At 36.7% G+C, this 23,874-nt stretch overlaps 1 protein-coding gene across 1 annotated transcript in view; it reads left to right on the top strand.

The window, feature by feature from the left end:
• Positions 1-23,874, top strand: part of AFG2A (AAA ATPase AFG2A) — a 348,050-nt gene that overhangs the window by 70,214 nt on the left and 253,962 nt on the right. Inside the window, exon 11 of the mRNA XM_055404743.2 lies at positions 8,205-8,414. Within this exon, the coding sequence (XP_055260718.2) occupies positions 8,205-8,414 (210 nt within the window). The remainder of the gene's footprint in view (positions 1-8,204; positions 8,415-23,874) is intronic.

Here is a 23,874-nt window from a genome sequence, read left to right as displayed (position 1 = left end):
GAACAACTGAACTGAACTGAACTGGAGCATCCCTTTAGCCAGTCTTGGCAGGAGAAGATTTTTCTCTATATATATGCAAACATTTTTATTATCAGGCAACCATCAAAAGAGATCAGAAGAAATGGTCTGAATTTATGACCCAGATCTTTGGACAGATCTGGGCTAGAAAATGTCTTGCAAAGCATATGTATGGCCCAACACTTTTACATGTTGGCAACATTTTTGACTACTTCTGACCACATGTGTTGGTTAATTCCTAAATCTCTCCTATTTTTCCCATCTCACCGCCTACACTCTATCTCCCTGTCATTTCTACTCCTCTGCCACTCTTTTTTTAAAAAAATGGAGTACAGATGAAATGTGCATCTGCTCATTTATTTATTCCCATACCAAACATTGAGCATCTATAATGTACAGACACTGTGTTAGGAAGGTCCTAGTGATAAGATACATATATAATAGAAGAACCCTTCTGTTTGGTTATTATTTACTCATATCACAGACGCCCAAAGAATAATCATCTGAACAAAACTTTTAAAAAAATCTTTGCTATTTGAAACATTTTTTTCTGGGCCTTTTATGTGATTTCTTTTAGTTTTGGGGCATTTTATCATATATTACATGTGGATGATTTAAAATTCACTTGAGAAACTTGTGTACATGTGCTTCTTTGGTCCCGGGGCTAGGGGCACAATTAGTAGAAGTCCCAGTCTTTTTTTACTGTTCCTGTATATGTGTTTTATCCATATTCTTTTTTCTTTTCCTTATTGTGCTATGCCATAGTAAGAATGGCAGAGGTTAGTTAAGTTTCCTTAAATAATCAAAGCATTTTTTGTTGAATTGCAGTTAAATTATTCAAGGAATTTGGTGAATTAGGAAAAATATAAAACATTTTAAAGAGACGTGAAGAATTTTCTAAGTGAAACTTTGTCATTTTCATGATGTGAGTTTTATTTTTTTTAAAAAAAGAATATTGCTGCAACTGGATTTTTTTTTCCCTTGTTAAGTTTCCATTTTTTTGTGATACTTTTCATTGTTTATCAGACAAAAGTAAGTTGTTTTTTAAAAGCTCATTTTGGAAATGGTTAACCATTTTTAAGTTGAACTAGGACAGGGAGGCCTGGCGTGCTGTGATTCATGGGGTTGCAGAGTCAGACACGACTGAGCGACTGAACTGAACTGAGGGCATAAAGGTTTTTGATCTAAGGGGTACTTATTTACGTAATTATTATATTTGGAAGTTTGACTTCAGTATAGCCCGCTCTCTGAGCACAGCTCATAGTAGACTCATTAAAGTGTGATTGTAATGTAAATGATGTTTTAGAAATTGAACTCGTTTTAATATAACCACTTAACTGATCAAGAAATCTATAGTTTGAAATTTGGTTACAATATTTGCCTTGAAGTTGATCATTTTTGCCATGGTTTTTGGAATATCTTTTTATTTACTGGCATAGTTCCTTTCTTCTTTACCTTAATGTTTTCCTTTATTAATTAGAATTAGAGAACTATCTGGCTCCCATAACTAATGAGATTCTCAAATGTGATTTACTCAACAACAAAATCACTCAGATTAGTAGCAGTTTGCAATTATTAGCAAAGTTCTGGTGTGCAGTTCCTTATATTCTTTCTCATCTACTATTTTTTAGCAGTTCTTTCCCGTGAAACTGTTAGGTATTTCAACCTAGCAACCTTATGCAAAATGGAAGCAGGAAAAGGGGAAAAGCTGAGTCAAGAGAGCAAAGAGAAGGAAAAAACCACTGCATGCCCAGCCCCTTCCACCACCTTGTGCAAGGCCTTTCTCCGAATTTTTTTTTGCCTTATGCTCCACTCTCCTTTTACTTTTCAGGGTCCTCATGTAGTTGGATTTTGTATTTTGTCTGAAATTCTTATTTTTAATCAGTGGGGTTGGGAGACAGGGAGAGTCTGTATACAGTTTATGGTACTATAGTGGAACTGGAACTTAGATTTGTCTTTCAAGAAACCTCAAAAGAATGTTCATTTATTTTTTTTTTTATTTGAATTTTTTTTATTGGGGTATAGTTGCTTTACTCAGTCCTGTCCAACTCTTTGCACCCATGGACCATATAGTCCATGGAATTCTCTAGGCTGGAATACCGGAGTGTGTAGCCTTTCTCTTCTCCAGGGATCTTTCCAACTCAGAGATCAAACCCAGGTCTCCCTCCTTGCAGGAGGATTCTTTACCAGCTGAGCCACAAGGGAAGCCCAAGAATACTGGAGTGGGTAGCCTATCCCTTCTCCAGCGGATCTTCCCGACCCAGGAATCTAACCGGGGTCTCCTCCATTGCAGGCGGATTCTTTACTGAGCTATGAGGGATGCCAGTAACTTCATACAAAATGAAGTGTATGGAGTTTTTAAACAGTAGAATGTAAAGCTGTGTTTATATTATGCACAGGCACAGGCATTTGAAAGACTAGAAAGTACTACCCCAAAATATTAACAATGGTTCTTTTTAGGTCATGAGGTAACAGGTAATTCTTACATTGTCCTTCATAATTTCTTATAGGTTGTACTAGCTATAAGAGCTATAATACCTATCCTCATAAACATATGAGGTGGGAATTGGTATTATTACCTTCATATTCTAACACCTTGACATAAGTCTTTCGTATATGCCATCTTTTCCAAATTTCTGTCCTCATCTCACATATTTAAGAACGTTAACCTATTTTCTCAGTAGTTTTTGTATTATTTTGTGTGTAGACATGTTTTATGTCTTTAGTCAAAGACTATGTCTTTTAGGATACTTTCCTTATTCCTCTTTCTATTAAAAATATTTGAGGATATTATCTCACTTTCTTTTGTGCCCTTACACTCTCTAAGACAAGTTGAGCACAAAGAAGACATTAAAGTTTATTGAATTTATGTCCCTTGTAAATTCCCCAGTACAAGTGGAAACTAATTCCTTCATTGCCAAATGTATTTTTCTCTCTTTTAACGTAACTTTCAGTTATACATTTCCCTAAGTCTGAATCCTGACTGTTAAGCTTGACTTAGTTTTCTTTTTTACATCTCTCAAAATCTAATTATTATTAAGACTCATTGATTAGCCTTATTAAATAAAATTTAATTTTAATCTTTTTTCCTCTGTAGTAATGCAGATAACCACAGTCTCTTATAAGAATTAGTGTAGAAGCCTTTCCTCCCCATCATCCCAGTTTTAATCCCCACCCCACTTTATAACCACAGTGCTCTTCCAGAGATCTGATCACGTCATTTTCCTTATTAAGTTGCTCTCCATTGCTCTCGGGATAAAGAGAGCAAATTTCTCGGGATAAATTTCTTGATGTTTTATGAGTCTTCAGTGTCTGATAGCTTCATATGTTGGCTGACTTCTTTTGTTTCTCTTCCCCTGGTCTCAGTTCTAGCCGCACTAAATTACCTTTATTTCTCCTAATGTTTGATGCTTTTTTTTTTTTTCACACTTTCTCTTTTCCATGGCATTTGCTGTTATTTTCAGCTGGCTAATTTCTGTGTTCATCAGATCCTACTTCATATGGCACTTCTGAAAAGCTTTTCTTAACCATCCATTTAAACTCTGTGACTACCCTTTTAGCATATACCAGGCTTTATAGTAATTACGTAACTATGGAAGTATGCCTTTTTAAGGAAATATTCCGTCAAGTCAGAAACTCAGTATGGACAAGTATTATTTTGTCCCTAGGAACCAGCATAGTATGAACAGGCATTTAAACAATATTTAATGGATTGGTTGATGTTTTGCAGATGACTTTGCCTTCTATTTTCCTGAAAGGCTAGAGTTTCTGATGTAACTCCCTGTGTGTTTCATGAAGGTGCTTCAGGAGTTTAATATCTGATATTGGGTTCTTTTAAATGATTCTTTTTAAAGATTTTTTGAAAGGCTGATTAAAAACAAAATATACTCAAATGTATTACATTTTATCATATTGAAGATTATCAGATTATATTGCTAGTTATAGTTTCATGTACATCTGAGAAAACCATTTTCCTTACCATTTATAAGCATACCATTGAATTTTGTTTTAAATACTACTGATTAAGAAGAATATAGTTCTGTACTAACTTTTAAGAAAATTCTATCTGTATATGTGTGCTTACGTAAATTTTTGTTATTCAGTCACTAAGTTGTGTCTGACTCTTTGCGACCCCATGAACTGCAGCACACCAGGCTTCCCTATCCTTCACTGTCTCCCTGAGTTTGCTCAGACTCATGTCCATTGAGTCACTAATGGTTATCGCATCCTCTGTCACCCCCTTCTCTTGCCCTCAATCTTTCCCAGCATCAGGGTCTTTTCCAATGAGTTGGTTCTTTGCATCATGTAGCCAAAGTACTGGAAGTTCAGCTTCAGCACAGGTTCTTCCAAAGAATATTCAAGGTTGATTTCCTTTAGGATTGAGTGGTTTGATCTCCTCACTCTCCAAGGAAATCTCAAGAGTCTTCTGCAGTACCACAGTTCTAAAGCGTCAATTATTTGGTGCTCAGCCTTCTTCATGGTCCAACTTTCACATCCATACATGAATACTGGAAAAACCATAGCTTTGACTATATGGACTTTTGTTGGCAAAGTGATGTCTCTGTTTTTTAATACACTATCTACGTATGTCAAAGCAGTTCTTCTAAGAAGCAAGCATTCTGCTAAAGGCTTCCCTGGTGGCTCAGATAGTAAAGAATCTGCCTGCAACACAGGAGACCTGGGTTCCATTCGTGGGTCAGAAAGATCCCCTGGAGAAGGGAATGGCTACCCACTCCAGTATTCTTGCCTGGAAAATTCCATGGACAGAAGAACTTGGCAGGCTACAGTCCATGGGGTTGCAAAGAGTCGAAGATGACTGAGTGAATAACACTTTCATTTTTTCAAATATTCTTCTGTAGTATTCAAGGTATAACTCAAATATGCTTCAAGGCATGGAATAGCTGCTCCTTATGGAGCATGTTCTCCAACAGAATGTGCTGTTCTCATTGCATAGGTACGATAATTGCGTAGTAACAACTGAATGGATATCATGCAACATCATATCATTTGAAGTCGTAAAAGTTGCTTCTCTGACTTATGTGTTTATGATAGTTATAAACACAGCTTTTATCCATTAGATAACATACATGGCTTCCCTCTATATGCATGTTTGCATGTGTGTATGCTGTATGTGTGTGCTGTGTGTACATATATATGCCACTGCTGAAAGGGATAAAAATAAAAACTACTGATTTAATTAAGCAACTATCCAATAACCTCATTGCCAGACCTACTGACCATTTCTTCTTAATTATCTCTACTTTCTGATCTGTAAATTTTTTGACAGTTGTTGACTACCATCAACAACTACCCATCAGGGTATGACAACTCTGCTGTACTCCTGCCTATAGCAGGCTTTGGCTACACAAATAATAGTTGCCTTCTGTGACAAACAGTCACTTGGATCCTACTGATGATAGCTACATGTTTTTAAGGTAGTAAGATCATGTGCACTAATCCTAGATTTAATTTTATTTATTGGTGAAATCAGAAATCAGTTAGGAAAAACAAAGACAAAGTAAAAACCAAGGCTGATGATGCTTCAGGGAAACATACACATATTCCTCATGCCATTAAAATGGATGAACTGGTTGAAATAGCAAACTGGCGTTAAGATTGTTGTTCTTGTTCAGTTGTGCAGTTGTGTCCAACTCTTGGAGACCCCATGGACTGCAGCATGCCAGGCTTCCCTGTCCTTCACTATCTCCTGGAGTTTGCTTAAACTCATGTCCATTGAATCGTTAATGACATTAGGTATTAAGAGACCTAAAATGTTCATGCCTTTTAATCTATTAATCTCACTTCTTGAAATAAATCCCTAGACAGCAATTTAGAAAAAAAATAATTAAATCTTATCTCAGTGTTATGGTCGATAATACAGAATTATCCTGGTTCTGTGTACAAAAAACAAAAACAACAGAACCCCCACCCAAAAAAATGCAGATTTATTTGGAAAAAGTAATCTTTACCTGATAGTAACAAACAAAACCTATCTCTTTTTTATGTTTGTACCAATAGATTATTTGTTTTCTGACTTTTCTTCCTCTTTCTTTTCCTCTTTCCTCTTAATAGGTAGCATCCATCGACCTGCCTTTTACCCACATCTCTCTTCTCATGGTGGGCAATTTTACTTGATCTCATGGTTTCTATTGTTTGTATGTGGATATTTCTGAAATCCAACAGTTCAACCCTATTATCTTTCCAGAGCTCCGTTTGTGACACATATTCAACTCCATTTGTGGTGTGTATTCAATTGTGAATATATGCAACTCTGTATATCCCCCCCAAATTCTTACTTTCTCTCCTACCAATCATTTCTACTGTGGTCTATATTCTTACCAATCCATCTTGAAATCTTTAGCTTCACATTCTCCTTTCTTCCACTGCCTTCATAATCCTCAGCTGTAGACGTGCAGTATTTTTCTGGTATGTCTTCATCATCTCCATGTGATTACTGTAGTTCAGCTTGCCTTTTTTTGGTGGGGGCAAGGTGCTTCCCTGGTCACTCAGCTGGTAAAGAATCCACCTGCAATGCAGGAGACCCTGGTTTAATTCCTGGTCAGGAAGTTCCCCTGGAGAAGGGACTGGCTACCCACGCCAGTATTCTTGGGCTTCCCTGGTGGTTCAGATGGTAATGAATCTGCCCGCAGTGCGCAGTGCGGGAGACCTGGGTTAGATCCCTGGGTTGGGAAGATCCCCTGGGGAAGGCAAAGGCAACCCATTCACGGTATTCTGGCCTGGAGAATTCCATGGACTGTATAGTCCATGCACAAAGAATTGTGCAGGCCTGAGTGACTTTCATTTTCACTTTACTTTTTTTTTTTTTAAGAATGTTTGTGATAGATCCTTAATTGTTCTCTCTGCAGACACTCTCCTCTCTACTGAATCTTGTCAGAGAAGTCTTTCTGAAGCACAGATCAGAGCATATTGCTTTCTAGATTAAAAACCTTTAAAGACTTCTTATGAATAAAGAGATTCTTGAGCTCCATCTAGTCTTCAAGGTTCTCCACTAGATGTCTTGAACTTGCTTTTTTTTTTTTTTTTAGAGAAAAGAACTTTCTTTTCTTTTTTGACTTCCCTCTCAAGTCTTTTTTTCTCATGTTTTTCATGTTTCCTTCTGAGCCTTTCATAATTTTTTGGCTTCTACCTAACCATTTCTCTATTTTCATATTTCTGGACCTCATCCATGCTTCAAGAGTTGGCTTTCAGATTTACCTTCCAGCTGGGAATAATCTTTTCTTCCTGGGAACTCCCAAAGGATTTTTCTTTGTCATTGTGGTTAGTATACTTTCCATTGTACTATGGTTATTTATGTGTGTGTTACTGATATTTGTTAAGTTCTTTAGGGTCTGAATTTATGTCTCATCTATTTCCTGTGTACTTTATATGGTATGTAACACATATATGTTAAGTAAATAAACGTAAAGAACTCTCTTGTTTGGGGAACATTTGGGGAAGTATAAAATTTTGAGGCTTCTTATTAATATACCAAAGGCAGAAAAGATTATATATTCCATAAGGATTTACAGAGGTGTATTTGAAAGTAATTTTGCCTTCAAGAAAATATTTTTTGCTTTCAAGAAAAGAAATATAAGAAATTAGATATGAAGATTTGACCTTGAATCACTGATTCAAACTATTTTCAAACAGATGAAAGCTAGTTTTTAAAGTCATGTAGAATAGAATACGGAGAAGGCAATGGCATCCCACTCCAGTACTCTTGCCTGGAAAATCCCATGGATGGAGGAGCCTGGTAGGCTGCAGTCCCGGGGGTTGCTAAGAGTCAGATACGACTGAGCGACTTCATTTTCACTTTTCACTTTCATGCCTTGGAGAAGGAAATGGCAACCCACTCTAGTGTTCTTGCCTGGAGAATCCCAGGGATGGGGAAGCCTGGTGGGCTGCCATCTATGCGGTTGCATAGAGTCGGACACGACTGAAACGACTTAGCAGCAGCAGCAGAATAGAATATAGACTTAACAGTATATTCAATCGTTTAAATGGTTGCTTATAAAAGTAAGACTTGCAAGCAGTAATATTTTGGTTTTCTTTAATATTTCTATAATATGCAAATCACACTTTATAAACTCCTAGTTCTTAATCTTTTTAGGAAATTATTGATTTTTAAAATAGTTCTGTTTCCTTTCTTGTATATATATGTTTTAAATTTTTTGTTTGTTTTGCAGGTATCCTGGTCAGATATAGGAGGACTGGAAAATGTCAAGCTGAAACTGAAACAGGCTGTAGAATGGCCCTTGAAACATCCTGAGTCTTTCACCCAAATGGGTATTCAGCCACCCAAAGGAGTTCTTTTGTATGGGCCACCTGGATGCTCTAAAACAATGATCGCAAAGGCTTTGGCCAATGAGAGTGGACTGAATTTCCTGGCTATAAAGGTAGGTTTAAATTTATTAAATTGTTACTCTCTCTTCTAGCAGCACCCCCCCACCACCACCTATCCTTTGATTTCTACCCTTAGGAGAGCCATCTTAAGGAGTAGCTGAAATTTTTTTTTTTTTTTGCAGTTGTTGTCAATATAATATAGGGAGAGGAGAGATAAATTAGTGCCTATAATCAGCAAATCGTGGTTTAATTTCTTGATTTTCAATATTTCTTACACCCACCCATATGCAATAGAAACCAATTTTTTTTCTACATTTTAAAATTGTACTAATTACTTTTTCTTAACCACGACTTAAATATGAATTTAATAAATTTAATATGTATAAACATAATATTTTAAAAGAACACAGATACTTTATATGGTAAAAATGTTTTTAAAATATGTTTTTCTAGTCAGAAGGTATATATACATTGCTTATATTCTGAAACACACACACATACTGTTTGTTCACTGTATGCTAAGTTGCTTCATTCGTGTCCAACAGCGCAACCCCATGGACTCTAGCCTGCCATGCTTCTCTGTCCATGGCATTTCCCAGTCAAGAATACTGGAGTGCATTGCCTTACCCTCCTCCAGGTTATGTATACACACACACGCATACACACATGTATATATATAAAGCCCTAAAGTCTATAGACTTTATCATAGAAATACGTATTTTAAATATGTTAATCATCAAAGTCATTTAGAAAAAAGGCACAGGATAATTTATTTTGATGTTGTCAGGGAATTTTTTTCATAATAAAATGTTTTCTGTCTTAAAACACTGAAATGATTGGCAGTTTTCACAATTATTTTAGTATAAACTTATTTTAGAAGTTCAGTCTTTTATTAATACTTTATTTTAACAACTTAAGTTTGAATTGTGTGGTTCCATTTATACACAGGTTTTTTTTTATAGTAAATACAATGATATTACATTATCTATGGTGGATTGAATTGGCGGATATGGGGGGACTGTGTATATGGAGTTATACTAAGTTATACTTAGATTGCACAGAGGGTCAGAGCCCTCACCCCCTCATTTTTCAAGGATCAGCTGTACTTTTTGTGGAATGTTATTTAGATGTATTTAGGCTATTTTATTTTTGAGAATCAGTATCATCACAGTCACTAGTATTTGCCTGTTTTTTTTTTTTTTTATCTTGTGGAAGATATTGGATATGGATTTGGGGAGGGGACCATTTTCACTATGATTAGTTATGCTGACTCGCAACCGTAGTTTTAAGGGTTGCAGTTTTAAATGTTGGAGTAATGAGTGATTTTGAAAATTCGAGACATCTTCATTTCTCTTTGGTCCTTGTTGTCCTATCTTGTGGTAATGAACATGGCCATTTTACTGGCATTTCCTCCTTTTCTTTTTTCCCCGTCAACTTCATTTCTCTCTGCCTACCTTCCACAACTGTATAGTCATAATCTTTGAATTTTTCCTGTGTACTGGATACCTGAAACTTATTTAATGAGGACTTAGCTCACAGTTATGTACACTTGAATATCAAGGAAGAAAAAGCATGTGTATTTCCTTACAAATTAGTATCTCCCTCTTTTGTGATTGAAGATAACAGTTGCTGCCAGAACTGCTTTCTGGCCTACCCTAGGATTACTTAGAAATATATTTACTACAATTTTTGACTATGAAACCTTTCATAACTTTATAGTTTCCCTTTGGTCTCTCTTCATGGTGAGAAAATAGTAAAAAGATTTTCTGTAAGGTTTATCTTGGACACTGTTCATATAAAATGACCATGTGTTAACTTGTAAATGCCTTTCATTAAGTATTTAATTATTTTAGGTCACATACACAAAAGATACATGATGTTAAGAAATTTTCTTCATAAGCTGAGTTTGTATTTTCTTAGGGGGGGGTTTACATATCCTACTTATTAAATTTTATTTAATGTGGACTCTTATTCATTATACAATTTCGTGTACTTTGACGGTATTAATTTTTGAATCTGGGTGGAGGATATAGTTAATAAACAATGGATGTTCATTACTGTTCTTTCAGATTTTCCTATCTGTTTAAAAATACAAAAGGAAAAATTAAGAGCACAAAAATAATTTGCTCTTCTATGCATTTTTATTGGTTCTTTCATCTTGGTCTGATTAACTTATGAGAAGAGTTAAAGTAGCTATGGGCTTCCCAGGTGGCGCTAGTGGTAAAGAACGCGCCTGCCAATGCAGGAGACATAAGAGATGTGGCTTGATCCCTGGGTCGGGAAGATCCCCTGGAGGAGGACAGGGCAACCCACTCCAGTGTTCTTGCCTGGAGAATCCCCATGGACAGAGGAGCCTGGTGGGCTACAGTCCACAGGGTCGCACAGAGTTGAACACAACTGAAGCGACTTAGCACGTACAAAATAGCTGTATCATATAGTTTATGTATGAGGAAATCAAGTTAAAGAAGTTAGGGTCATGTTGTATTCTTGCAAGTTTTATTTTCCTGTGAAAAAGTTGTGTTGTTTTCAACATAGATATTTGTTTTCTATGGGATTTAAATACTATAATTAAATTTGAACTTATTGCAATGACAAATCTTACACATTTTGAAAGTGATCAGAATAAAATAGATACTGGTATTGGGAGACCTAAGTGTTTTGGATATATTGGAAAGAATAAATTCCCCTAACACTTTTTGCAATGGTGATTACCTTTAATTTCCAAGATAAAGAGTTTTAAACGTTTAAATGTTTCTGTTAGTTTATGAAAGAACCCTTTAGCTCCCCCTGTACATCTTTTCTAAACAGTGATTACAAGATTTATATTCTACTCAGAGTTAAGTCTTCACCTTGGCTTGTGTGGGCTTTTAATATCCTTTGGCATCTGTATGTGTTTTTGTACAGACTGTAGCACTTGACATATGCTTAAGTTTAGTTTGTCATCTGGGTCAATTACGTCAAAATATTTTCCAGTTGAAATTTCCTCTCTGCTTCTCTCTTGCTTTTTGTCTGGAGTACTACAATAGATTAATTACCCTTGTATAGCTGGGCTACTTCACTTTATAAAGCACTGTTACTGATTCTGGAAGAAGGGGGGTTAGGCCTCTGACAGGGATTTTCAGCAAGTCCTTTATGAACAGTATTGGCAAGTACAAGAATATAATGAAGCTGGTATATCCTTGACTTTTGGAGGAAATTTTTTCTGATACATCACTCATAGAGGAATTGTCCAAAATATATCCCATTTTCAGGAGAACAAAAAAAAAAACCCTGTATTTTATTGAAATCAGTGCACAATTCAAAATAATTACTATTGTCCATTTAACTAGATGCCCTACTATTCTGTTACCAAAGGTACAAGTTAATCTGAACTGTATAAAATCCATGTTCATCTTTGAGCTTTTTTAAAAAAATCATGTAGGCTAGTCTATAAATCAGAACTTTCATTTTGCAGATACTACATGGAAAACTGCATAGATACCTCTTTTATATACAGAATGCTTTAAGATTTGTTTCAAGGATGACAAATAAGGATAATGATGTTTAAGAAGGTGAAGTGACTTTTCCAAGTCAAAGGAATGGTGATAGAACCGAAATTTGATCTCAGGACTTTCTGACTCCAGAGTCTAAGCTCTGAACCACTGTATAATACAATCTTCCTTTTCTTTTTTTAAATCTAGTGTCCAGTACTTTTTTTCATTAATTACACCAAGTTACTAGAGAAGGTAGTTCAGGCAGTTTCTATAGGTCAGGTTGAGAGACATGGAAAGACATTTCTGGGACTTAGCTTAAAAAATAATTTTGCTTCTCAAGGGCAAAGAAAACTGAGGAAAATAGCATAGCTTTGGAGTGAAAGTTGGTTGAATTAATAAGAAAGGGTAAGCACTGCCAAAGAAACAGGAACCTGATGAATTAAATGGAAGTTCAGGAGCAAAGACTAGAAGTTGAATAATGTAGAGCTTGAAATTTACTCATTAGTATATAATTTGTGCCCTTGAAATTGAGTGTGTTACAATGAAAAGAGCATGAAGCTGGGATTCAGATACCTTTGGTTCAGTTTCTAATACTAGCACTTTCTAGCTTTATAGCCTTAACAAATTCTCTAAGACTTAGTTTTTTCATCTGTATAGGCCTTTGGAAAGAATTATATTAAAAACATAAATGAAAAAGTTTTAGAGGACCTTACTACTTAACTCCTGCATATAGTTATGACTTCCTTACCGAGGATTCAATGTGGAAAGGAGGGAAGTGAAGAGTTACTTGGTAGTGGAGAAAACTGCCTCAGCCAGGTGATCATGGTTAACATCATTAGGATTAGTCATGTTGTTAGTATGTACCCTTGTGTGTATGATGTGATGAGAATGGTACTTTATTCCCAAGGTCTTCCTTCCAAATACTCATAACCCATGTTTACCTATGAGAAAAACAACAGGCAAACCCAAATTGAAGGACATTCATTCTGTAAAATGCCTGACCACTACTCCTAAAACTGAGTTGCATCCAACTTTTTCACCCTGTGGGCTGTAGCCTGCCAGGCTCCTCTGTCCATGGAATTCTCCAGGCAGAAATACTGGAGTGGGTTGCCATTTCCTTCTCCAGGATATCTTCCCGACCCAGGGATTGAACCAGGGTCTCCTGCATTGCAAGCAGATTCTTTGCCAACTGAGCTATAAGGGAAGCCCCTGAAACTGTCAGGGTCATCAAAAATAAGGCAAGTCTGAGAAACTGCCGCAGCCAGGAGGAGCCCAAGGAGACTGGAGAGCGAAATATACTGTTGTGGTTTCTTGGGTGAGGTCCTGAAACAGAAAAGGACGTTAGGTAGAAATTGAGGAACTCTGAATAAACTGTGGACTTCAGTTAATAGTAATATATCATTATTGTTTCATTGGTTGTAAAAAATATACCATATTAATAATATATGATAAGAATAGGAGAAACTGAGTGTGTATTGGGGTAGGAGTGAATATATGGGAAGTCTCGGTACTGTATGCTCAGTTCTTCTGTAAACCTTGCCTGAGTGCTCAGTCATGTCTGATTTCTTTGCTGCCCCATGGACTGTAGCCTGACAGGATCCTCTGTCCTAAGGATTTTCCAGGCAAGAATACTGGAGTGCCATTTTCACCTCCAGGGGATTTTCCCAACCCAGGGATCGAACCCATGTTTCCTGCATTGCAGTCAGATTCTTTACCACTGAGCCATCAGGGAAGACCTCTGTACCTTAAACTTTACCAAAAGAAAAAGAAAAATGGTGAATTTATTTAAGTATTAAGGTCAGTATCACAGTTTGAGTCCTATTATGACCTGACTGAGTATAACTGAAGTTTAAAAGGCCAGCTCAGATTTCTCTATTGCACTGTACATGATGGGTGGAATGCAGGGAAGGAAAAGAATCATGGGGAGATTGTCAATTCCTTGGGTGAGGGCTTTGGAGGAGACCTGTTCATTACTCTCCTGTTCATGTTCCCCAAGTTAGCAGAAAGTTACTGAGAAAAGCCCTTAGAGGAGGTTGGCTGAAGAAAACTGGGTTTGGGGCTGCTATGAGCTTGGCTGTTTCAGTGCAGTTCTCCGTTGAAGCCAATAAAGGTATGTTGGTTCTGGCCCCAGACCCAGACCCTAACATTATAAAGAATACTTACTTTTAGTGTTTTAGTTACATTTTTTCTTTCACCTTGGGTGCAGATTCTAATTTAGAGTCTCACCAGTAACTATGTCCAGTTCCATGCCTTTTGTGGACCCTAAGTCTTTATTCTCTTTCTACAGGTTTTTATTGCTATTTGGGCTCATCTAGAGTCTGAAATCATTTGTTTCTTTTTAACCTCTGTTAGAAGTTTTTTTTTTTAATTTAAAATCTCCATTGTGTCTCCAAATAGTCTTATCTTATGTGCCCCATACTCTTCAAGTTGACAGTTACTAACGGCAGAGTTAAAGACATATACTTAGTTTTAGTAATGTTTAATGCTATTAGAGAATAACTAACAGGCCTCTATTTTTCTTAGGAAGGATAGAATAGTTACTGTGCCATGGTCAGAATCACAAAGTTATGTAGGAGTTAGATTGAATTTACTTAAATTTAGTGTTATATGTGCACTATTTGTGCTATTTGTGCTGCCATGTTAAATCTGAGATATCGTATATTAAAACCATATATGTTAATAATTTTTTTTTAGTTGAGTTTATATCAAATTGATGTCTTGACATGAAAGTATTCTATAACATTTGGCTAAAAGTAAAAAAAATGACAATATATAAACAAGAAATAATAAAACCTTTAGTATTTGGAATCCAGGAAGACCTGGAGAAATATAAAAGAAAAGAATGCTTTTACATTTCCAGGAAAGAGAAACAGAATATTTAATAGAAAACTTTGTTATTGTGTTAGTTTAATTTTTTACTTATAGATTTCAGTTGAGAGAAGTTATTTTTTCCTTCTTTTAAATCTCCTTTGAACGAAATTTAATTCATGTCTATAACACTTAAGCTATTTGTAAATATTTTACTTTTGTAGCAACAACTCACATATATATTAAGCACCTTCTGTGTGTCAGGCACTGTACATGGTAAATGAAGTGGTTAGAAGGGCTTCCTGCTACCTACCAGAACTCAAAATTTAGTGCGAATAAACAAATGAAGTAGCAAAATAATTAGCATTTAGAATCTTGATGATTAATTGTATGTGAGAAATGAGAAAGAAGTTAAAGGTGATTAAAATTTTACTTTTAATGACTGGCAGATCATTAAAACTACGCTAACTCTAGGAAGAGTTAGAGGATGAGGAGGAAAAGTAGGTTTGAGGTGGGAAAGCAGGTACCCATTTGGGATTTAGACTTGTGGAGTTTGAAATGCCTTTAGAACAGGATGACAGAGATGTCTAAAAGGGTGTTGAACACAAATTCGTAGCTGAAGGGGGCTTCCCTGTAGCTCAAACGGTGAAGAATCAGCCTGGTATGCAGGAGACCCTGGTTCAATCAAGGGGGGGAAGATCCTCTGGAGAAGGGAATGACAGTCCACTCCAATATTCTTGCCTGGAAAACTCCATGGGCGGAGAAACCTGACGGGCTGCAGTCCATGGGGTTGCCGGGAGTCAGACATGACTGAACGACTAACACTATTCTACTACTGCTTGTAGCTCAAGAGAATGGTCATTTCTAGGGATGAAAAAATGGAAGTTGAGACCTCATGTTTAAGATTCTGCACAGTAGTCAGTAAAGAAGATTGACAGTGATGAGAGTGATCAGTAATAATACAAGGGATTTTTCTGGGGCCAGGGAGTGTGCACAGGCACAGTTTATCGCTAGCTGAATTGTAGTCAGCATGGTGCCCACATTGTTAAGTTCTAAAGAAATGTGTCCTTTTCTTTTCTTGAATGAATGAATGGTGGGGAAGGTTTGTATTATAATTTTTGAGAAAACAGTTTGGATTTGATTTCCTTCCTTGCCAGCTGCTCTCACTTTTTAGTTTTTTTTACTCACCCAGGCATTTCTTGCCTAGTACCTAATGCCAGTTTTCAAACTCTTTGAAGTACCTTCCCAAAATGGCCTTTTCTGTGTGCTAATGCTATGCTTTTTATTAATTTTCATGATCCTTTACTCACATTTCTATATGTAATTCTATCTCATGTGAGTTTGGGTTTTTATGAGCTTATTCCATAACATTTAACTATAGTTAACACTTGGATTAACTTACCTTCCCTAGACATTTTGGAACTTATAAAAACTGGATATGAATTGTAAAAGCCAAAAGTAACAGGCAGGTGTCAGACACATTTAAAAGCCCTTGAGAAGACTGGGAACAAACCCAGTAGTGATTAAAGGGGCAAAATTGCAAGAGCATAATCTATGACTACTGTACTTGAATTTGTGACTGGAATGGTGTAAAACACTGAAACAAAGAGATAAGTCAGGTTTAGTTTCCACTAGATTAATAGAACAGTCAGACATATTTTTACATGTATTGATGTTATTTTTGTTGTTTTATAAACTTAAGCACTTGAAATCTTTGTCATGGAAAAATTAAAACTAACACCCCAATTTATGGTACTTTTGGTGGGGTTATTGGTCACCCTTATCAATGAGGCACTTATCTAGCCAGGTGAAATGTGGCAGGACTATCATAACATAGTTATTTTGGTAAGTAAAACTACAAGAGAAATAACCTTATCTAGTTTCATCAATCTTATCTATTCTAGGGATTTATTATTCCTTTTTTAAAAAGTTAAATAGATTATGAGCAAATGTGAGATTCCATGTGTATCTAACCCTTGTAAGTAGATGCTATTATCAAAATTAGTTATCAATAAAATTCTTTTTTTCAAAGTAACTTTCATTTTTCAAAGTAAAATTCATTTTTTCAAATGCTCAGTTCAGTTCAGTTGCTCAGTCCTGACCAACTCTTTGTGATCCCATGGACTGCAACATGCCAGGCTTCCCTGTCCATCATCAACTCCCGGAGCTTGCTGAAACTCATGTCCGTCGACTCGGTGATGCCATCCAACCATCTCATCCTTTGTATTCCCCCTCTCCTCCCACCTTCAATCTTTCCCAGCATCAGGGTCTTATCAAATGAGTCATTCTTGGCATCAGGTGGCCAAAGTATTAGAGTTTCAGCTTCAGCATCAGTCCTACCAATGAATATTCAGGACTGATTTCCTTTAGGATGGACTGGTTGGATCTCCTTTCAGTCCAAGGGACTCTCAAGAGTCTTCTCCAACACCACAGTTCAAAAGCATCAATTCGTCAACTCAGCCTTCTTTATAGTCCAGCTCTCACATCCATACAAGACTACTGGAAAACACATAGCTTTGACTAGACAGACTTGTGTTGGCAAAGTAATCTCTCTGCTTTTTAATATGCTGTCTAGGTTGACATAGCATTTCTTCCAAGAAGCAAGCGTCTTTTAATTTCTTTGTGGCAGTTACCATCTGCAGTGATTTTAAAGCCAAAAAATATAAAGTCTCTCACTGTTTTCATTATTTCCCATCTATTTTCCATGAAGTGATGGGACCAGATGCCGTGATCTTAGTTTTCTGAATGTTGAGTTTTATGCCAGCTTTTTCACTCCTCTTTCACGCTCGTCAAGAGACTCTTTAATTCTTCTTCACTTTCTGCCATAAGGATGGTGTCATCTGCATATCTGAGGTTATTGATATTTCTCCCAGCAATCCTTCAATACTGTCCTTCAATACTTACTATCAGTTAATAATTTATGGGAAGTGAGTGACGAAGGTTACTTGTATTTCTCCTGGCAATCTTGATTCCAGCTTGTGCTTCTTGCAGTCTGGCATTTCACATGATGTACTCTGTGTATAAGTTAAATAAGCAGGATGACAATATACAGCCTTGATATACTCCTTTCTAGATTTGGAACCAGTCTGTTGTTCCATGTCCAGTTCTAACTGTTGCTTCCTGACCTGCATAAAGATTTCTCAGGAGGCAGGTCAAGTGGTCTGGCATTCCCATCTCTTGAAGAATTTTCCACAGTTTGTTGTGAATCACATGGTCAAAGGCTTTGGCATAGTCAATAAAGCAAAAGTAGATGTGTTTCTGGAACTCTCTTGCTTTTTTGATGATCCAGTAGATGTTGGTAGTTTGATTTCTGGTTCCTCTGCCTTTTCTAAATCTAGCTTGAACATCTGCAAGTTCACGGTTCATGTACTGTTGAAGCCTGGCTTGAAGAATTTTGAGCATTACTTTGCTAGCATGTGAGATGAGTGCATCCAGTTGTGTATGTGACTGGTGATGGAAGTAAAGTCCAATGCTGTAAAGAACAATATTGCATAGGAACCTGGAATATTAGGTCCATGAATCAAGGCAAATTAGAAATGGTCAAACAGGAGATGTCAAGAGTGAACATTGGCATTTTAGGAATCAGTGAACTGAAATTAACTGGAATGGGTGAATTTAACTCAGATGACCATTATATTATGGGCAAGAATCCCTTAGAAGAAACGGAGTAGCCATCATAGTCAACAAGAAAGTCCGAAATGCAGTACTTGGATGTAATCTCAAAAACGACAGAATGATCTCTGTTCATTTCTAAGGCAAACCATTCAATATCACAGTAATCCAAGAATATGCCCCAACCAGTAATGCTGAAGAAACTGAAGTTGAATGGTTCTGTGAAGATCTACAAGACCTTCTAGAATTAACACCCAAAAAAGATGTCCTTTTCATTATAGGGAACTGGAATGCGAATGTAGGAAGTCAAGAGATGCCTGGAGTAACAGGGAAATTTGACATTGGAGTACAAAAGGAAGCAAGCCAAATGCTAATAGAGTTTTGCCAAGAGAATGCACTGGTCAGAGCAAACACCCTCTTCCAACAACACAAGAGAAGACTCTACACATGAACATCACCAGATGGTCAATACTGAAATCAGATTGAATATATTCTTTGCAGCCAAAAATGAAGAAACTCTATACAGTCAGTAAAAACAAGACTGGGAAGTGACTGAGACTCAGGTCATAAACTTCTTATTGCCAAATTCAGACTGAAATTGAAGAAAGTAGGGAAAACCACTAGACCATTCAGGTATGACCTAAATCAAATCCCTTATGATTATACAGTGGAAGTGAGAAATAGATTCAAGGAATTAGATCTGATAGAGTGCCTGAAGAACTATGGACGGAGGTTCATGTCATTGTACAAGAGGCAGTGATCAAGACCATCCCCAAGAAAAAGAAATGCAAAAAGGTAAAATGGTTGTCTGTGGAGGGCTTACAAATAGCTGAGAAAAGAAAAGAAGCAAAAAGCAAAGGAGAAAAGGAAAGATATACCCATTTGAATGCAGCGTGGCAAAGAGTAGCAAGGAGAGATAAGAAAACCTTCCTCAGTGATCAATGCAAAGATATAGAGGAATACAATAGAATGGGAAAGACTAGAAATCTCTTCAAGAAAATAAGAGATACCAAGGGAACATTTCATGCAAAGATAGGCACAGTAAAGGAAAGAAATGGTATGGACGTAACAGAAGCAGAAGATATTAAGAAAAGGTGGCAAGAATACACAGAAGAAATATTCAAAAAAGATCTTCATGACCTCGATAACCATGATGATGTGATCACTCACCTTGAGCCATACATCCTGGAATGAGAAGTCAAATGGACCTTAGGAAGCATCACTACGAACAAAGCTAGTGGAGGTGATGGAATTCCTGTTGAGCTATTTCAGATCCTCAAAGATGATGCTGTGAAAGTGCTGCACTCAATATGCCAGAAAATTTGGAAAACTCAGTGGCCACAGGACTGAAAAAGGTCAGTTTCATTCCAATCCCAAAGAAAGGCAGTGCCAAAGAATGTTCAAACTAAGCCATGCTGCTGCTGCTGCTAAGTCACTTCAGTCATGTCCGACTCTGTGTGACCCCATAGACAGAAGCCCACCAGGCCCTCCCGTCCCTGGGATTCTCCAGGCAAGAACACTGGAGTGGGTTGCCATTTCCTTCTCCAATGTGTGAAAGTGAAAAGTGAAAGTGAGGTCACTCAGTATTGTCCAACCCTTAGCGACCCCACAGACTGCAGCCTACCAGGCTCCTCCATCCATGGGATTTTCCAGGCAAGAGTACTGGAGTGGCTTGCCGTTGCCTTCTCCGAAGCCATGCTGCTGCTGCTGCTGCTGCTAAGTCGCTTCAGTCGTGTCCGACTCTGTGCGACCCCATAGACGGCAGCCGACCAGCCATGCTAGCAACTGTTTATTGAAAGTTAGACTTTGCCCTTGCCACCTGATCTCTTCCAGCAAAAACCTTTGCATTTGAATTGCTGGTATTGTGTCTAGTCTTAAGAGGACATTTCCTTTTTTATTTATTTTTACTTTTTAGAACTTGAAAATCAGAGAACATGCAGTTTTCGAAAGAGTAGTATTAGTAGTCTGGAAACTCAAATCCTCTATTTTCTGTCATTTAGTTTTTTCTAGGACTTTTGGTATTTCCCTTAACTTCTATTGCTTTGTTTTCCTCGGGCTTTAAGTGAGATAGCTTAGAGTAAATGATTCTCCTGAAGCTCTTTCACTAATAAAATTCTGTGAGTAGCTCACATAATGCTTGTATTCTAATCTGTTGCTTGTCTTTTTTGCCTATTGGTGGCTAACCATTTGGGGCATTTTCTCTTAATTGTCAGGCATAACGATTAAGAGGCTTCACTATCTATTCTGTCATCTACTAAGTTGTGTGACTGTGCAAATTACTTAACCTTTTTTTCACTTCAATATTTTTTTCTCTAAAATTATGATAAGAGTATTCACCTCAAAGGTGTGTTGTAAGCAATTAGGGGAATAATGCATATTGAGCATTTAGTAATATTTCATAAAATTTGCTGATTCTAGTTGCTGTTTTCTTCTGTTTTTAAGAAGTGGATGTATATTTGACCTCAAATAGAGCAAAAAGTATAGCAGCACAGCTTATGATCCCTTAAGTTTTATGTTAGTGTTAAAATGTATCTATCTTTGAAACTGAATGTAATCTTTTACAGTTTGTTGTACCAGAAAATAAGAAATTTTTGGCAGTTGAACTTCAGATTCAAAATTACCTTCCTTAATGATGATGACTTCATAAAGAATTTTGGATTCAGCCAGCAGCATAGTAAAAAGATCATACATCATGACCAAGTGGCTTTCTCCTAGGAATGCAAGGATTTTTCAGTATTTGCAAATCAATCAGTGTGATACACCATATTAACAAATTGAAAGATAAAAACCATATGATTATCTCAATAGATGCAGAGAAAGCCTTTGAGAAAATTCAACACCCATTTATGATAAAAACTGTCCAGAAAACAGGCATAGAAGGAACATACTTCAACATAAACGCCATATATGCGAAAACCACAGCAAACATTATCCTCAATGGCAAAAAATTGAAAGTATTTCCTCTAAAATCAGAAACAAGAGAAGGGTGCCCACTCTCACCACTACTATTCAACATAGTTTTGCAAGTCCTAGCTGTAGCAATCAGAGAAGAAAAAGCAATAAAAGGAATCCAGATTGGAAAAGAAGTTAAAACTGTCACTGTTTGCAGATGACATGATCCTCTACATAGAAAACCCTAAAGAAACCACCAAAAATTACTAGAGCTGATCAATAAATATAGTAAAGTTGCAGGATATAAAATTAATACACAGAATTCCTTTTCATTCCTGTACACTAACAATGAGAAAACAGAAAGAGAAAGTAAGCAAACAACCCCATTCACCATTGCAACAAAAAGAATAAAATGCTTAGGAATCAGTTTACCTAAAGAAGCAAAAGACCTGTATATAGAAAACTATAATAAAGACCTGTATATAGAAAACACTGATGAAAGAAATCAAAGATAACACAAATAGATGGAGAAATATACTATGTTCGTGGATTGGAAGAATCTATATAGTGAAAATGAGTATATTACCCGAGGCAATCTATAGATTCAACTCAATCCCTCTCAAGCTACCAACGGTATTTTTCACAGAACTAGAGCAAATAATTTCACAATTTGTATGAAGACTAAAAAATCTTGAATACTCAGAGCAATCCTGAGAAAGAAGTAGGGAGCTGGAGGAATCAACCTGCTTGATTTCAGACTATACTACAAAGCTATAGTCATCAGGACAGTATGGTATTGACACACAGACAGAAATATAGATCAATGGAACAAAATAGAAAGCCCAGAGATAAACCCACACACCTATGGGCACCTTATCTTTGACAAAGTAGGCAAAGATATACAGTGGAGAAAAGACAATCTCTTTAAGTGGTGCTGGGAAAATTGGTCAACCATCTGTAAAAGAATGAAACTAGAACACTTTCTAACACCATACACAAAAATAAACTCAAAATGGATTAAAGATCTAAATGTAAGACCAGAAATTGTAAAACTCTTAGAGGAAAACATAAGTAGAACACTCTCTGGCATAAATCGCATAAATCACAGTAAGATCCTCTATGACCCACCTCCCAGAGTAATGGAAATGAAAACAAAAGGGACCGAATTAAAAGCTTTTGCACAACGAAGGAAATTATAAGCAAGGTAAAAAGACAGTCTTCAGAATGGGAGGAAATAATAGCAAACGAAGAAACTGACAAAGAATTAATCTCAAAAATATACAAGCAGCTCATGCAGCTCGATACCAGAAAAATAAACAACCCAATCAAAAAATGGGCCAAAGAACTAAACCTGACATTTCTCCAAAGAAGACATAAAGATGGCTAACAAACACATGAAAAGATGCTCATCATCACTCATTATCAGAGAAATGCAAATCAAAACCACAATGAGGTACCATCTCACACCAGTCAGAATGACTGCCATCAAAACGTCTACAAACAATAAATTCTGGAGTGGGTGTGGAGAAAAGAGTGGTGGGAAAAAAAAAAAACTGTTGGTGCAAACTAGTACAGCCACAATGGAAAACAGTGTGGAGATTTCTTAAAAATCTTGAAATAGAACTGCCATATGATGCAACAATCCCAGTGCTGGGCATACACATTGAGGAAACCAGAATTGAAAGAGACACATGTACCCTAACATTCATTGCAGCACTGTTTACAATAGGTAGGACATGGAGGCAATCTAGATGTCCATTAGTAGAAGAATGGATAAGGATGTTGTACATATACACAGTGGAATATTCCTTAGCTATGAAAAAGAATGCATCTGAGTCAGTTCTAATGAGGTGAATGATGCTGGAGCCTATTATACAGAGTGAAGAAGTCAGAAAGAGAAACAACAATACAGTATATTAACACATATGTATAGAATTCAGAAAGATGGTAACAATGACCCTGTATGCAAGACAGCAGAAGAGACACAGATGTAAAGAATAGACTTTTGGAATATGTGGGAGAGGGCGAGAGTGGGACAATTTGAGAGAATAGCATTGAAACATGTATGTTACATATGTAAAATAGATGACCAGTGCAAGTTTGATGGATGAAGCAGGGCACTCAAAGCTGGTGCTCTGGGACAACCCAGAGGGATGGGGTAGGAGAGAGGTGGGAGAGGGTTCAGGATGGGGAGATACATGTATATCCATGGCTGATTCATGTTGATGTATGGCAAAAACCACCACAATATTGTAAAGTAATTAGCCTTCAATTAAAATAAATAAATAAATTATTTTTAAAGGCAATGTAAAAAAAAAAGAATTTTGGATTCAGGTAACATATCAGTTCAGCTAGTGACATTGCATTTTTAGGTTAGGCATCCAGATATAATTCCTCAGCATGTACTATACAAAATCACATGTTTTCTAGAGGCCTTACAGAACTTTTCATTACTACTGTGACCTGTTAGTAATACTTGAATTATTCTAACCCAGATTTTCTTCTCAGTGCTAACTTCCTAGGTTTGATTTTCAAATCGGTTTGATTTTGGTGTGTTTTTTTTTTCCCTTTTGCTTTTGGAGAGAAAAAGCACTCTTTCTTATCCACAGAGTTTTCTGTAGCCTACCTGTAGGTAGTAGTGGAATGACCCTTCACTGGTTAAGGCTATAGGCCATATTTTCACATTTTCAGCAGAGTATTTATTGTCTGTTTGCTTGTCCATCAGATT

The sequence above is a fragment of the Moschus berezovskii genome, chromosome 19 (assembly GCF_049115385.1).
Source record: "Moschus berezovskii isolate FMDL1 chromosome 19, NW_MosBer_1.0, whole genome shotgun sequence".
Classification (NCBI taxonomy): Eukaryota; Metazoa; Chordata; class Mammalia; order Artiodactyla; family Moschidae; genus Moschus; species Moschus berezovskii.
This window is presented reverse-complemented; position numbering and strand designations above follow the sequence as displayed.